Source organism: Rattus norvegicus, chromosome 17 (assembly GCF_036323735.1).
Source record: "Rattus norvegicus strain BN/NHsdMcwi chromosome 17, GRCr8, whole genome shotgun sequence".
In the NCBI taxonomy this organism is placed as follows: Eukaryota; Metazoa; Chordata; class Mammalia; order Rodentia; family Muridae; genus Rattus; species Rattus norvegicus.
This window is the reverse complement of record NC_086035.1, coordinates 35,914,611-35,932,256: the sequence shown is the minus strand read 5'-3', so window position 1 is coordinate 35,932,256 and position 17,646 is coordinate 35,914,611. Positions and strand designations below refer to the sequence as shown.

The 17,646-nt window shown below is 44.3% G+C and overlaps 1 protein-coding gene across 1 annotated transcript; it reads right to left on the bottom strand.

Annotated features, from left to right (window-relative positions):
• Nucleotides 1–1,029: 1,029 nt before the first annotated feature.
• Rpl29l1 (ribosomal protein L29 like 1) lies at nucleotides 1,030–4,082 on the bottom strand. The gene is made up of 2 exons (XM_006253902.5): nucleotides 4,027–4,082; nucleotides 1,030–1,789 (listed from the first exon to the last, which is right to left on the bottom strand). The coding sequence occupies exons 1-2, from the start codon at nucleotides 4,053–4,055 to the stop codon at nucleotides 1,171–1,173; spliced, it is 648 nt and encodes a 215-aa protein (XP_006253964.4). The 5' UTR covers nucleotides 4,056–4,082; the 3' UTR covers nucleotides 1,030–1,170.
• Nucleotides 4,083–17,646: the final 13,564 nt, after the last annotated feature.

Genomic DNA, 17,646 nt, shown 5'->3' with positions numbered 1-17,646 from the left:
AAACCAACGATCTAGTTCAGTAGAGTTAGGTTAACAAACATGAATCAGCAATGGTGACATGACCTAGCAGAGACAGCCAGGCCTCAGCCTCAACTCGAGTCAGCAGGAGCAACCAAGAGGAATGCCAAGAGGAGTTCTCAACCGTGCCTCTCTCAAGGAAGCAAAGAATCAACAAAGACTCAAAACCCACAAGTGTTACCCAGCTATCTCTAAAAGCAATCCAAGTCAGCCTCTGTCACTGTCCTCTGTCAAGAGCTATTTATACTCTCTCCACACATCACTTGTCCTCCACAGGTCTTGCCTCAGCAAGGATCTTACTTCAACATGTGTGTCTGCATCTGCCTCAGCTGACATCACTCTGACACTCAGCCCAAGGCCGAGGAAGCACACCACCAGAAGGTTTTAGTCATTTCTCTTTATAGAGATCCAACAAATACAGCTCAACTACACAACACGACGTAAGACAAACCAATACATGTTGTTAGCAAAGAATCCTTCCTCATGTGTCATCTCACATGCTTGCTTTAGCAGAACTTCCTCTCTCCTATGTCTGCTGCAGGTAAACATTCCTTCAGGAGTCTGCCTTAGTCTTTCACCTGTGAAAACACTCCTTCACTTATTTGCTCCCACAAAGCACCATCCAACACAACTGACTTTCCAAAGTTTCCACTTTTTGGGGGTGTTTTGTCTTCCCAGTTTTGTTTGTTTTAGTTGTTTTGTTTTGTTTTTCAAAACAGGGTTTCTCTGTGTAGCCCTGGTTATCCTGAAACTTGCTTTGTAGACCAAGCTGACCTCAAACTCACAGAGATCCACCTGCCTCCACCTCCCAAGTGCTAGACTTAAAGGCATGGGCCACCAATGCCTAGCTGTTTTATGTTTTTATAAGCAAGGTCTTTCATTCTGTAGTTCAGGCTGTCTTGGAACTCACAATGTAGCCCAGAGTGGCCTCAAATTCACAATGATCCATCTCGATTCAGTATTTGAGTGCTGGATTATTGGCAGGAGCCACAATAGTCAGACTCAAAGTTTTTATTATTGATGTAGTTTTTTTTTTTTTTCTTGTCTCAAGTTTATTTGTAAAAACAGCATAGGACACTGGTCATCTGCAAATAGTGTGTAGGTAGGTGTGTCACAGCAGTCCATCTGTCTTCACACTGACAGGAGCCTTTTCTATTGGGCCTTCACAGTGGCCTGGGCACCCTTGGGAGCCTGGGCTGGAGCTGAAGCCTGGGCCTTAGCTGGAGCTTTGGCCTCTGCCTTGGTTTGAACCTTGGGCTTTGGTTGGCAGAGCCTACGACCCTTGGCCATGTAGCTTCGAATCTTCTTCCCAAGTTTGGGGTGAGCAATGAAAGTCAGACGGCTGAGTTTTCGGCTGGAGCCCTTTGGCATCTTGGGCTTGACAGCCTGAGGCTTCACAAGGGCCTTGATGACCTCTGCTCGTGCACTCACTGTCTTGGCATTGTTGGCCTGCATCTTCAGGCCTTTCTTCTTGTGCTTCTTGGCAAAGCGCATGTTCCTCAGGAACTTGGGGACCCCCTTAAGAGATTCTTTGTGTATCTTTGTGTATCTTTGTGACCGGAGTTTCTTTTTTTTTTTTTTTCCGGAGCTGGGGACCGAACCCAGGGCCTTGCGCTTCCTAGGTAAGCGCTCTACCACTGAGCTAAATCCCCAGCCCTGTGTGACCGGAGTTTCTTGATGCCATTTCTGTGCCATTTGCGGGACTGGTTGTGTGTGGTGTGGTTCTTGGACTTGGCCATGTCTGCACGGTAAGCCTCGGCTCCCGCAGCGCCTAGGACCGGAAGAGAAAGAGCTTGATGTAGTTTTTTAGTCTTGAGACAGTGGCTCACATAGCTTAGTATCTTAGTTAGGGTTTTACTGCTATGAACAGACCCATGACCAAGGCAACTCTTATAAGGGCACATTTAATTGGGGCTGGCTTACAGGTTCAGAGGTTCAGTTCATTATCATCAAGGGGGAGCATGGCAGCATCCAGGCAGGCACAATGTAGGAGTAGCTGAGAGTTTCACCTACTAAGGAATCTAAGTAGGTAGGAAACTAAAGAAAAAGAGATTCAGCAAATTCCACCTATCTAAGACAACCTTTCCCAATCCCTCTGAGTCTCTGGTAGCCATCCTGATGCCTTAAGACTCCTGGCTTACTTAGCATTTGAACCAAGAGTCATTGCCATTCCATTTGAAAGTCTCAGAGCAGCCCCATCTCTTTAAACACAGTGTTTCCTTGCTAGACTGTGTCTACCACTCCGGACCCCAGCATCTCTACATGCTCTGGTTTCACTTCCTGCTTCCCACCATTTCACAGTCCCTAGGTCTGTGCTGCTGGAACCCGCACTTCATACAGAATCAGGCTTCCCTCTGGTCCGTGGCTTCCCGTAGAGTCTCTGAATTCATTGGATGGGTTGGACCTTTGTCAATAGAAAGTCTATTACACTTTTGATGATAAACCCTACTCTTAGGTACTCCCCAGGTCATGTTTTGCTGGAGAAAAGAAAGAACCCAGATCCTGGTCTGTGTCAGATGGTGTAATTACAGAGCTCTTAATTCCAGGTTTTCGGTTCCATAAGACTCATCTCTCCTGTCTACCAGATACAATCTTTAGCCCAAAGGCAGCTCAAGAGGAGGAAACGTCCTCACCTGTTTGCTTTGAATTTTGCAATATTTGTGTTTTCCAGTTTTTCCCCATGCCTTTTTCGTTTCTATGAAAATACTTGAGATGATACAGCTCAACTAAGGCTAGAAGTGATGGGTATGTTTTATAGAGAGAGAGATTGTTGTTGGATATTTTACTTCAGGCTAAAAGACAAACAAACCCCAGGAAAACCTTAGTGGTCATCTCTGTCAGAGAAGTTTCTCAGGGAGGTGGTCTTACTGTAGCTTTGTCTTTATAAGTAGACATAATTAGGGTCCGAGGGGCGGCTTACACATTTAACCAGAACTTGGGAGGCAAAGTTAGGAGGATCTCTATGAGTTGGAGGCTAGCCTGATTCAAATAATGAGTAAGTTCTAGGTAGACAAGGTTAAATACCTACACTGGGGGAGGGGAGAGCACAGTGGGGAATTGAGCTCTTGCTCAATGCTATACAAGGGAATAGAGCCCTTGTGTAGCATGCGTGAGACCCCAGTGTTGCTAAATAAATACACCAGAAGTAATACACACCTATATTGCCATCACTCAGAAGACAGAAGAGGAAGGAGGGGATTTCAGGCTACCTTTGGCTAGCCAACAAGTCACAGGCCAGCCTGGGCTATGTGAGACCCTATATCAAAAAACAGAACAGCAAAATACACAGGAGATAAATAAGGTGGCCTCCCAACCCCTGCCCCCACAACTGTTTTCTTACTTTAAATGTTGTGTTTTTGGGTTTTTTGTTTTTCATTTTGTAAACACCCAGTCTTTAGCTGTGATGGGGTACCCCTTTGATTCCAGCACTCAGGAGGCAGAGACAGGCAGAATTCTCTGAATTGAAGGCCAGTCTGGTGTACAGAGCAAGTTCCAGGGTACTCAAGGCTACTCAGAGAAACCCTGTCTCAAAATAAAAAAATAAAATAAAATAAATAAAAATAAAGACGCAATCTTGTGTTGCTCAGGCTCCTGCCTCTGCCCAAGGGTTAGTTGGGAGCACAAGCATGTGTCACCAAATCTGTCTCCTGCCACCTGCTCATTCCTCATGAATTTGGAATTGACAAATTTAGCCTACATCAGGGTTCCCACCTGCTCAGCAGCCTGCTCAGGCTCAGCGCTCACTTTTCCTCTCATTAGAGATGTCTTCCTTCCACCCCTCCCCCACCCTGCCTCTCTCATTACTTATTTAGTTTGCTTTTATTTGCAGCCAGTCTTAGCTGTCATGAAAAGGAGCTGGAGATGAGTCTCTTTGTCCACAGCCCACAGGAACTCCGCAGCAGCCCTTCCTGACCTGGATCATAGAGAGCCCATAAAAAGCCACCAGGATTCGTCTCAGGATGGACCCACCTCCACAGGGACCCACAGGAGAGCCATCATCCTACTTACAGTAGGCCAAAGAAGCACCTACTTCTCATCTCCTTCCCCAGACAACACTCTTCCCCAGTTATAAGCCACTGCCTTCTGCAGCTGGAGTCACAGAGGTTAAATCCACAGCGGGCGGAACAGAGCCCTCAGCTTGTTCCGGCACCTTCCGGAGGATTTATCATTTATCAGCCAAAATATCACTTTGAAGTGCAATAAAAGTGTGGATGTGTTCAGACAAAACTATTAAGATTGAGAATGTGAGCCTTGGAAAAACAAATGACTACACGAAACCTTTTCCTTGATTTTTTTTTTTTTTTTTTTTTTGTTCTTTTTTTCGGAGCTGGGGACCGAACCCAGGGCCTTGCGCTTCCTAGGTAAGCGCTCTACCACTGAGCTAAATCCCCAGCCCCCTTTTCCTTGATTTTATCCCCTAGGTTTGAACTAAGCAGTCCGACCTTTAACAAGAGTTAGAGGGGTCGTTTTGTTTGCTTAGTTGTTTTTATTTATTGGTTGTTTTGATTTTCATTTTTGAGACAGGGCATCAAGTATCCCAGGCTGGTCCATTTGCTATGTAGTGAATGACCTTGAACTCCTGATCGCCAGTGCTGGTATTAGAGACCTGTGGGTAATGGAGAGTTTTCATTCCTACCCTCAGGTCCATTTTCTCCACTTGCCCTTAGTTGGTCCTGTTCCCTTGCTGTTCCCCATCTGCCTATCCACCCTGCTCAGTAGCCTGGTTCCCCTTTCCTGCTTCTCTAGCCCAGCTCTCCGTCTGTCCAAACTCCCTTGAAGAGCATCTTGCCCCTGGAAATATCCGTGATGCTTCCTACACACATCTCACCTTAGCACATATTAAACTCATTTTATCCCCTCATAATCAACCAATCAATCAGCAGTCAATCAATCATCCTTTTTCTCAGGCAAACCGTCTGTTTCCGAAATGAAACAATACTACCACCTGAGGTGGGGGTGGGAGCGGATGAAGTGCTTAAATCTTCTAGGCTTAAACAGCATAAAGACCAGGCCCTTTCTTCCTCACATCCTCAGCCTCTGCAGTCGGCTGTAGGATAGACAGTGTTTGCCACACCCTCCTATTCAGATGCTGAAGCCCTAACTTCCTGTTCTAATTAGGCTGTTTGGAGTTTAGGGCCTCCACGGAAGTAATAAGGTTTAAGATGTAGTAAGGGGTGGGGCTTTGATTTTTAGGATTAGGGTCCTTTAAGAACTGATGCAGAAGTTCAGCTGAAGAGATTGACCAATGGTTAGAGCATTTGCTCTATGACCAGAAGACCTGAGTTCTATTCCTAGCACCCACTTGGTGGCTCACAATCATCTCTAAGCCCAGTTCTACCGGGTCCAATGCCCTCTTCTTGGCTCTCCAGGCACCAAGCACACAAGTGGTACACAGAGATGCATCCAGGCAAAAGGCACACAAAGTAAAATATTTTTTAAAAATTAAAAAGAGCTGAAGGGAGAAATAACATTTGAAATATAAGTAAAGAGATATATCTAATAAAAAAATTTTTTAAAAACTAACATAAACAAACAAGCAAACAAAAAGAACCGAAGGGGGAGGGGAACAGGGAGAAAAACACATTCAAAAAAAGAAAAACAAGATAGGGTAGGGTGTGGTGGCGCACACTTTTAGTTCTAACTCTGAGAAGACAGAGGCTGATGGATTTCTGTGACTTCAAGGCCAGTCTGGTCTACATAGTAAGGTATAGGATGGCTACAGCTATGTAGAAAGTGTCTCGAAAAGAAAAGAGAAAGAACTGATCGTGTCCCTCTCCCTCCCTCTCTTCCTCCCTCCCTCTCTTCCTCCCTCCCTCCCTCCCTCTCTTCCTCTCTCTCTCCCCACCCCCACCTTCTTTACTCTTCTCAGAAAAAGCCATGGGCAAACCAGGAAGTCAAATTAAAGACTGACCACACCACACCTAGACTGGAGACTTGTCAGATCTGTGCTTAAAACTCCATGATTGAAACCGACCTGACCACCTCCAAATAGCCTCCTCTTCCACACTCACTGTACGAGTGTTTGAAGACGTCTCAAGAGCGACCATTATAAAAGTGCTGTGTGGAGCCTGGTGAGACGGTTAGGTGATAAAGGCATCTATGATCTGAGTCTGATCCCTGGGATACACTTGGCTGAAGGAGAATAATCCTGCAAACTGACTTTAGACCTCGGCATACACAAGATAATAACTAAAACGTAAGGAACTTTTGAATTGCCTTGTTGCTTATGCTTATCAATAAAAAAAGGCGCCTACATTCTCCCATTCAATGCCAGAGTGAAGACAGCTTCCTCTCTGTGAGCTAGCCTTGGCCACGTCCCCACATCATTTCCTGTACCTCTCCTCTATTCATGCTAAGCCTCCAGAGCTCAGTCGTGCTCCTCCCCCTCTGCGCTTCTCCTTCTCCTTTGCTCCCATTCCTCCAGTGACCAGGTGAGGGGTAATTAGAGTCCTACTTCCTGGTTCTCACCTGCTCTGCTGCTCCACAGAATCCCAGCTGCGCACACGCCTAGCGCCTAACTCCCTGCACACTGACCCATCTCCCTGTCTCTCACAGTAGGTTGCATTGCTAGTAATGAAGCCAGTGTCTGGCCTTCGGGGGACAACCAACATTTGTTTCTTTGAGAAAAGGGGCATCCATCGGCCAGGGAAACAGCAAATGGGGCCTCCCCCTCCACTGTCTCAAAACACATGATCTAAATGTACGGTACACACCTGCGATCCCAGCCCTGGGGAGACTGAGGCAGGAAGAGCCCAGGTTCAAACAGTCTGTTACAAAGTGAGGCTCTGCTCCTCCCTCAAAACAAAAACAGCAAGAAGAAAAATATATTTATTCTCCTTTTGTCACTATGAATATTTGGTCTTTTAAAAATTTATGATGTGTGTGTGTCTGCGTGTGTGTATGAAAGCATGTACCAGTATGTGAATTCACCATGGAATATGTGTAAGGTTCTCTTTCTCTCTCTCTCTCTCTCTCTCTCTCTCTCTCTCTCACACACACACACACACACACACACAATTAAAAAATAAATGAAATCTCTTTTAAAAAACCAGTCAATTCTCGGGTATGATTATCTTACAAGTTACTAAAGATGAAAACACATATATGTTCAAGGAAGATGGAGTGCCAGGAAAAGCATCTGCACTCCTCAAACCCAACAAGCAGAACTGACCTCTAAAGTCTACATTTAAAAACAGGAGAAGCAGGTTGGGGATTTGGCTCAGAGGTAGAGTGCTTGCCTAGCAACCGCAAGGCCCTGGGTTCGGTCCCCAGCTCCGGAAAAAAAAAGAAAAAAAAAAACAGGAGAAGCTGGGGTGGTGGCAAACGACGTTAGCGCCAGCACTCTAGAGGCAAAGGCAGATAAATGGCTATGAGTTTGATGTCCATTAAGTTTACACAGCAAGTTCCAGGACAGCCAAGGTTATAAAGCAAGAGAGACCCTGGTTTGTTTTGTTTGTTTTGTTTTGTATTGTTTTTCAAGGCCAGAAGTAGTGGCATAAATCTGTAATCCCAACACTCATGTGGTAAGACGGGCAGAAGAATTGGCCCGGAGCTCCTAGGCTCAATAGCTTGGCGTTCACACCTCAGAACAGACAACAAGAGAGGCCTTATCTCAACAGTGTAGAAGGTCAGAACTGACTCCCCAAAGTTGTCTTCCACATGCATGACCTGGAATGTCCATGCTCCACACTCGTGCACACAAAATAAATATTCATTTCTGATTTTATTATTTTAGCTGTATAGGTGTTTTTCCTTCATTCCTGTCTATATACTACATATGCAGTAGCCTTGGAAGACAGAGTTGGATCCCATAGAATGGGAGTTACAGATGGTTTCGAACAGCTGTGTGGGGCTGGAAATAGAACATGAGGGCTGTGAAAGAGCAGCCAGTGCTCCTAACTGATGATCCATCTCACTAGGTCCCTATTTTTTTTTAATTGGGTCTCACTGTGCACATCAGCTTGCATGGAACTCACTGGGTAGACCAGGCTGGCCTTGAGCTCACAGAGAGTCACCTGCCTCTGTCTCCTGAGTGCTGGGATTAGAAGTGTGTGCCACCATTCCAAACCTTTAAAAAAATTTTTTTAAAGCAGCTTTGCACTATCCCAGGATTTAGTCTTTATCTGACTGAAGTTTGATAAGGTTTCTATAAAAAGTTCTAAGCATTATAGATTCATTTGAATTATGTTTTAGCTCAACTGGTACTACAGTTCCATTGTATTTCCTACACGGACTTACGGACCTGTGAACACAGGTCCTCTGGCCCCTTGTAGAGCGTGCCTTGGTCTTTTGCCCTTGGCCTTCACTCAAAGATATCAAAGAACCAGAGACTTGAAAGCTGTTTTTGTGTCTATTAGTGTGATGTGGCCAAGGGCTGTTTTTACAATATCAAGCCATGTCCTCTTTATAAGTCGCTACAGGAGAACAATTTCACAGGTTTTTGGATCAAAAAGTGTTTCATTTATAGCTTGGCTTTAATCTTATGGATAAATGCAGTAATTGGGCAGGTTCCCACTTCGCTTTGTTCTCTGAAACATGAAGCTGAATCTGCTGCTCTGCAAACACACACCCTGCGTGGAGAGAAGGAAGACACCTGTGGGCCGGAGCCTCTTCCTGGCGGTTTTGCCGTGATCACTTCCTGTCCTACAGCGTTTTCATGATTTGCTCATCTGTTGTTCTATAGAAAAGACTTTGCAGGAATCAATGTATAGTTGATTTTCAGTCTCCTTTGCCAACAAAGGAAAATGAGCCTTTATAAGCTCAGGTAAAGATGCTTTCTGATGGCTCTACCCAATGAGAGTTTGGAGAACTGTGTCTAGAATATTATTGTTCTGGGATTGAGCTCAGGACTTCACATATGCTAAGTGTAGGATTTACCAGTCTCGAGTTGTAAGAATCTAAAAAACTCAGTCCTCCCATGCGCTACGTGAATTTCTCTACCAAAGAGCTGCACTCCAGAATGCAGGGTGTATTTCACTTTCTAGGATTTTTGAAACAGAGTCTCACTGTGTAGCCCAGCCCGACTTCAAATTCGTGATGAGGCTCCTGTCCTGGTTTCCCAGGTGACAGATGTACGCTGCTACACATGGCTTCTAGAACCATTTTAACCCAAGGTTTATTCACAAATAAAGCACTTTGAATAGCAGGTAAAAATCTCACTGACTCCAAATGGCTGTCACATCTACCTGTCCATTTTGAATGAAAGTAAAGAGTCACACAAGTGACTCTCTTGCTGCTTTCTCTGAGTTTGGATGTTCAAAGAGCAAAATCTAGATCCTATCACCTAAAGCTTTGAACTCTGACTGGATCCAGAAATCCCAGCTTCCAGCTCTGCCTCCTCTAGGATTGAACCCATGACACGGAGGGAAAATGCTTCCTGGTTCCTGCAGTCAGGAAGACAGAGGTGGAAATACATTTGAAATGCATACACTGTTGTATTGTTAGAGAAAATGCATGCATAGTAATAATTTGTTATAGACAAGGTTAATGGTGTCTCTCAGTGGAACAGGCCATAGGAAGAATCATAAAGGCGCACAAGCAGATTTACAAAGGAGGACATGGGGAAAAGAAGGGGAAGGGGAAATTAAGGGAGAGGAAGGGGGAAAGGAAGTAGGAAGAGGAGGAGAAGAGGAAAGAGGAGATTGCTCTTTATTTAGTTAATAGATTATTGTTTTCCTATGCTGCTATATTTTAAAAGAGAATTCACCTTAGCAAATAAGTCTGCTTGCTTTCATGTTTTGAAGGACACATGATGCAGCCTCTGACCTCAAACCTAAGTTGTCAGTAAGTTTGGCCAAGTAGCATCTTTATGTCACAGGCTTGACTCCCAGCACCCCAGGCTAGCCCTGTTCCTGCTAGCTCCCTAGTATGTCTCTGTCTTTGATTTCTGTCCACTCTGAACTGCACATGGCCTGGGTCACACAGAGGACAGAGTGATATGGTCTCGGTAAATCAATACAAACTTGCTTGAAACAGAAGTTCATTTACGAAGGTTAATATATTAAATGGAAATAAATCAATCCCAGGAACTGAGTGAGATCTCCCTGAAAACCTGTGGTACTCACTCCTGTGTAGCCTGGCCTGGCAGATGCACCCTATCTGTGGAAAATTTGATTGAAATAAAGTTAAAGAAACATCTTTCTTCCCTTGGGAGGGCTCACCTAGCATACAAGAAAGCCTGAGTTGAATTTGAAGCACCCCATAAACCTGGTGTGCTGGGGTACACTGCAATGGATTTGGGAGATGAATATGGTAGATCAGGAGTTCAAGATCATCCTCAGCAAGTTTGAGGCTGGCCCAGGGATACATGAGACTCTATAAGGCAGGAGAATTATGAGGTCAAGGTCAGTCTGGGCTCCACAGTGAGTCCCAGGCTAGCCTGAGCTACCTACGAGCCTGTTTTAAAAACAAAGCAGATGAAAACCAAAAACAAGACCTCTAGAACTCAAACCCAAATAAAGTTGCTTGAGTTGGTATTTTTAACTTTTACTCTAAAATCACTGGTTGTAAGTATAAAGCAATTCATACTTCCCTTTCCTTGTGAAATGTCTCTCTGAATGCTGAGGGGCATTTTGCTATAATTAATTATAATTCTGATTATTCAGGATTAAGCTGAAAGATTCATTTGTGTTCCACTCCTGGTGATGCTAGCCTGTGTGGTACCCCATCCATAGGAGGGGTGCTGCTTATTAGCACTTTATACCATCTTGATTCCTTACTCTAGCATGGCCAGCATGTGGCTCACAGCTTATGGGGTTAAATAATCCTTGTATCTCCAGAGCTCAGGACATCAATAATGATGACAATGATAATGGTGGTGGTGGTGATGCTGCTGTTGATATTGGCGATTGGGTTTTTGTGATCCAGTTTCACTTTGTAGCTGTGTTGCCAGGCTGTGATCCTCCTGCCTCATCCTTTTAAGTGCTGAGACTATAGATTTGCACCACAGCACCAGGTTTATAACAGAGATGTCCCAGAACCTGACATTTTCTGGATAAACGATACAATCATAATTTATAAACACTGAAAAAAACCAGCAAAATATATTAATGCACACATACACACATATACTACACATCGTACACAATATGGAACATAAGATATGTTAAAATGGCCTAGAAGGACGGCTCAAATGGTAAGGATGCCACTGGCCAAACCTGTGGATCTGTGTTCAGTTCCTGGAACCCTTATGGTGGAGCAAGGAAACTAACTTCTGAAGGTTGTCCTTGACATCCACATACATGCTGTAGCATGAATGAACCCACATGCATATGCCCCACAGAGTAAATACATAGTAAATAAACATAATTTAAAATTTTTAAAAATTATCTCTGACTCCCCCTTTATTCTCTGACCCCTTTCTCCCCTTTCTGCCTCTCCCCCCACCCCAATGTTTTCCTGAATAGCCTCTTCTCTCTCTCTCCCTCTCTCTCTCTCTCCCCCCTTCTCTCTCTACTCCCATTTCCTCTCTTGGATCCCTTTCTCCCTCTCCTCTTCCCCCTCCCCCTCCACGTGTTCCCAGCCTCCCCTCCCCCCCCTCCCCCTCCTCCCTCTTTCTCTTCCCAGCCCCCTCTGTCCCTTCTCTTTTTCTACCTCTACTCCCTTCTCAACTCTCCTCCCCATGTCCCCAAATAAACTCTATGCTAGGAAAAAAAATGTTTTTTTAATATGTTAGAAAAGCTGAGATTTGGTTCTTCTCCCTTGCCCCACCCCTTTCTCTCGCTTTCTGAGATAGTGAGATAGTATTAGTTAGGGTTTCTATTGCTGTGCCAGAGCACAGAAACACTGGAACTAAAGCAACATGCGGAACTCAGGACAGGAACTCACACAGAGCAGGCACCAGGAGGTAGGACCTGAGGCAGAAGCCCTTGGGGGGGTGGGAGAGTGGCTTATTGGTTTGCTCCCATGGCTTGATTTCTGATAGAATCCAGGACCACCTCACCAAGGATGGACCACTCACAATTGCTGGGCTCCCCACCCATCAATCACCAGTTTAAAAAATGCCTTCAGGCTGGAATTTATGAAGGCATTTTCTCAATTGAGGTTCTTTTCTTTCTAGCTTGTGTCAAAATGGCCTAAAATTAGCCAACGCGGCGACTCACATACCTTAGCTTGGTCTTGAACTCACTCTCTAGCCATGAACCCTTGATTTCCAGCTTCCACTTTACAAATTCTGGGATTACAGGACACGCCACCATGCCTAGTTCAAGTCTTGGTTTTTAAAATATGTGCTGTGGAGAGCCATTACTTAAACTATATGATATGGATAATATACAATGTACTATATAATATAATAAGCAGAAAAGTGCGCCAAGTATCACTGTTGTGTTAACTGTGAACATCTTTACTATCTAAAAGGAAAAACTGTGATGCTGAATATAAAACCCTAGAAATTCAGCCCCGAACCTGTACATGTGCGTGCGTGCGTGCGTGCGTTCGTGCGTGCGTGCGTGCGTGCGTGCGTGCGTATTCGCATGCCTGAGTTAAGAGAGGGTGCCAGTGGAGGATCCAGTGTTCCGTAGGGGACTGGCCACTCGGAGTTTGCCCATGCTCAAATGAGTATTTGGATGGCACAAAATGGACTTGGTTTTGTTTTGTTTTGTTTTGTTTTGTTTTGTTTTCCTTTGTTATTCTCTTTTTTTGGGGGGGGGGGTCAAAAGGGAGGCGAGCAGTCACAGAAGGAATGGAAAGTGAGTGTGGTGAGCTACAGGCCATGAATTTCCCAGGGGATCAAAGACAATATTATGTGGGGGGGAAATCCTGGAGATTATGGATACTAGTCACGGGGGATCACGTTTCCCCCTCTACATCCTCTTTATCCTCTGTTTTCCTTCCTCTTCCTTCCTCCCTCCTTCTCCACAGGTCCCAAGGACAAATGGCTAACTGTGGTTTCTATTAGCATACCAAAAAGCATGCTGCCCTCCAAGCTCTCTAAGGGTGGCAAGTACCTGTTACAGACTGAGTCCACACTGACTTCCTGGCCCCTCTCAGCTCTTCTCACCCACCCCCTACCCTCAACTTCTACAGCTCAAGGGCTTCCCTCAGTTTCTCCTTCTATAACCCTGCCATTTCAGTCATGCTATCTTTGTTCTCTTTGCTCTTTGGTCCTTTTGGCTCTCTCTTGGTTCTCTTCAGCTCCCTCTCTCTCTCTCTCTTGACTCTCTCTCTCCCTTTTGTGCGCCTGCCACCCCTGCCCCTTCCTCTCTCACTCCCATTCCCTCCTCTGTCTCCTCTCTTGGCCAAGCTCAGTCTACTGCCTTCTCTCCCTGCTCCGATACCTCTGGCTGTGCTGTGCTCACCCTAATATCTATCATAAGAACCGTTCTCTCAGCCATACTGTGGAGAGGCCATGTCCTCACATTATCATCCAACTCTCTCCTTTCTTTTCCTCTCTTCTTTTGTGATACTCAGGCTATACCCAACGTCTATAATCCCATGGACTCCAGAGGCTGAGACAGGAGGACTGTAAATTCGAGGCCATACCAAATTGAGAACCAGGACAGCCTGGAAATTTTTCTGAGACTTTATATCAAAATAAAAAGTAAGGAGAAGGTCAGGGCTGGGGATTTGTCTCATTGGTAGAGTGCTTGTTTAAGGAAAGCTCTGGTTTCTTTCCTCGGTACAAATAAAATATAATTTATGTGGTATTAGTGTAAACAGAGATAACCAGATGGATGAAACAAGTTAAAACTCTCACTTAAATGGCCATTTGATTTGTGACCAATGTGTCAGAATTAAATTGGGCAGAAAAGGCAGAGCAAATAGTGCAGCACAACTAATTCCAATATAGGGAAAAGGAGATATTAATGCAACCAGAAACAGAAACTGTCGGACACTCAACTAGAGAGACCTAACCAATCCTGATTCAGGGGAGACCGGAAGTGATGTGTCTCACAACGGTTCTTGTTTAATCATGAGAAAATATGGGGCACAATTTTATGTCAGTGAATCTGAAGTTATGAAGTTAAAAACCATTTGAAGACATGTTAAACTGGTTCAAAAAGACAAAGAAAATATGAATTTGCCCATGTCCAAGCCACACAGGCACACATGCACATGCAGACACAAAGATAGTAGAGTCATATGATTTTTAAAAAGATGTTTGATCTATGTTTTTAGTGATTTCTTTCTATTTTATTTGCATTGGTGGTTTTTCTGCATGTATGTTTGTGTGAGGATGATGGATCCCCTAGAACTGGAGTTATACACAGTTGTGAGCTTGCCGTGTGGGTACTGGAGACTGAACCTGGAACCTCTGGAAGAGCAGCCAGCGCTCCTAACTGCTGAGCCATCTCTCTATCCCTGCATCTTTGTTTTGAGTTATGTGTATGGGTGTGTGTGTGTGTGTGTGTGTGTGTGTGTGTGTGTGTATGCAAGTCCAGTCCACACAGAGCTGAGAGGCTTCAACTCTCAACTCTCTCTGGAGCTGGATTGATTTCCAGTTAGGTATGAGCCACCCATCATGGGTGTTCCCATTCAGTTCCTCTGCAGGAGCAGTAGGGGATTTTACTGCTGAGCCAAATCTCCGGTCCCAGAGGCAGACAACTTCATAGTAATTTTATTTTTTCTAAATGAAAGACAGAGAAGAAAAAAAAGATGAGCTATGCCTTTCACAAACTATCCCCCAACTGGAAAGTGTGAGTGGGTCCCTCTTGCCTTTTGCAAAATGATATGGTCCTTAAATGCAAACTGGCAAGGGGTCATTTCAGAAAAAAAATTGTAGTTTAATCTCCTTTATCAACAGAGTTCTAAAAACCCTAATGAAAAACTGTAAAGGTTAATCTATCATCGTATTTTAGAATGTCATAAGTTATGAAGAAATACGGCATACCCCAAGGAGACACAGAACCATCTAGCATTAGAGAGGGAGGAAAAAAAACCTAAGGGATTTAATGAATTACTATGTTAAAGGGGATCCCTCCCAATCATCTCTTGTTTAATGACTTCAGGAAAACAATTATTAAAATTTGAGATCTATTCATGCTAGAGCAAACAACTTGGCAAATTGAGAATGGATTTCTCCCTTAATAAGACATAAGACACAGGGCTAGAGAGATGGCTCAGCAGTTAAGAGCACTGGCTACTCTTCCAGAGGACCTGGGTTCAATTCCCAGCATCCACATGGCAGCTCACAACTGTTTGTATTTGCAGTTTCAGTAGATCCAATACCTTCACATCAATGTACATTAAAAAAGAAAGACAAAACGAACTGGAGAAATGGATTATTTTCTTTTCCTTGGTTATCAGGAAAAAGATGAGATTTAGTTTCTTATCAGCATTGGACTGGCTGTCAAACCTGGAACAATGAAGAAAGAAAGAAATAAGTCAGAGGGCATGGAGTTTCATTTCTGTGCCTACTATTGTTAAGGCAGGAAGTAGGATGACCGTAAAAGAACCATCTTTGGTTGGGAAACTCCATTGCTCAATTATTAGTAAGAAGGTGAGGGCATGGACCGATGAATATTGAAGAAAAAAAAAACAAATAAAGGTGGTATCTTAGTTTCTTTTCCCTTGCTATCATAAAACAGTAACCTTGGGGAGGAAAAGTTTGGTTCAGTTTACAGTCTATCAGGAAGAAAAATCAAGAGAGAAGTCTGATGTCAAAAACTAAATGAGAGGCTGTGGAGGAATGCTACCTATCAACTTGCTCCTCTTGGCTTGCTCAACCTGCTCTTTAAACAACTGAGGGTGACCTGCCTGGAGGCAGCACTGCCCACAGTGGGCTGGACTCTCCCACAGCAACCATTAATTAGGAAAATGGCCTACAGACTTACCTAAGGCCAACATTTTGGAGATATTTTCTCAATTGAGGTTCCCTCTTCCCAGATGACCTTAGCTTGAGGGTCGTCTTTATGGAACTGATAAAGGAACCAGCACAGGTGGCTTAACTCTTTCAGGGAATGGTAGCACATGCCTTTAATCCGGAAACTAGGGAGGCATCTGTGTGTTCTAGGCTAACCTGGTCTACAGAGCAAGTTCCATGCCAACCAGGGTTACAAAAAATTCCTTCCAGGGTCACACAGTGAGACCCTGTCAAAAACAAATTAGTAAAGATTTTTATCAACATCATTAGTATTGTTTAGATAGATTCTATGATGCTGAGCTAAGGCTGGCCTTGAACTCCTGGCATCAAGGACTCTTCCTGCCTCCAAATTGCTGGTACTGCTGATAGGCACCCCCAGGCCTTAGAAGGTCCTTTATATCAGAGAAACAGCATGTGAGCCTGAGAAGCAGAGAGGTGAAGGATAATTCTCTGCTGCTGAAAAGAATTCATTTCCAAGCACCCAAATGATCTCAGGTCAGTTGGCCTTCTCTTTGAAGACACTTGAATTTCATGATGAATGGGGTCTACGATTGTAAAACCTAAGACTTCCAAGAACACATCCTGGTTCACTGAGATGCCAATCAGGAACAAACACATGGTGGGGGGGGGGGGGCTGGAGAGATGGCTCAGGGGTGAAAAGTGCATATTACTTTTTCAGAGGACTGAGTTTGACTCTTGGCATTTAGGCAGGTGGTTTCCAACCCTTTGTGACTCCTGCTTCGGGGCATCTGAAACTTCTGACCTCTATGGGTCTTCACACACACACATGGCATATCCACACACAGAAACACACATACATATATTATTAAAAGTAATGTAAGAAACAAAAGGAAATGCAACAGTGGATAATCCGAGGCAGAGAAGAGTAGAACTGGGTACAGTTAAGCCACTCATCACCAATCCCAGCAGCGAATCCGGAGTTCAAGGTCAACCAAGCCTACATGTTAAGGTCGAGGTCAACCTGGGTTACATGAGACCCTGTCAAAACACATGTTTTTTAAAAAAAGAAAAGATGTGACCTCGTTGGCAGGGTGCTTGCTTAACTTGCAAAGATTACACGTAAGAGCAGGGCCACATGAAGCCTGGCTGGAGGCTTGAGCCTTTAATCCCAGTAGTGAAGTGAGAAGGGAAGGGAAGAGGAACAGAAGTTTCAGGTCATTCCCAAGTATGTGTAAAAGGTTGATATAAGACATGTGGCTCGGGCTGGAGAGATGGCTCAGCGGTTAAGAGCACCCGACTGCTCTTCCAGAGGTCCTGAGTTCAATTCCCAGCAACCACATGGTGGCTCACAACCATCTGTAAAGAGATCTGATGCCCTCTTCTGGTGTGTCTGAAGACAGCTACAGTGTACTTATATATAAAATAAATAAATAAATCTTTAAAAAAAAAAAAAAGACATGTGGCTCACACCTTTAATCTAATATCTTTCGGCAGAGGCAGGTAGATTTCTGAGTTTGAAGCAATCCTGGTCTATAGAGGACAGTCAGGGCTACACTGAGAAACACTGTCTTAAGACGCAAAAAGAAACAACAGAAAAAGAGCAAATTGAGTTAGTAGGCCAACCCTGGTTACATGAGACCTTGTCTTAGAGAACGATACATGGGGGCAGGGGATGGAGGGAAGAAGAGAGAGAGAGAGAGAGAGAGAGAGAGAGAGAGAGAGAGAGAGAGAGAGAACAATAAATCCACTGAGAAGTTACATTTGGTATAGTATACTCAAAAGGGTCAGGGACTACAGAACTTAGCAATTATATAAAGCTGGAAAATTATAAAGCTTTTGGTAGCAAATCTGTCTAGAACATAGTC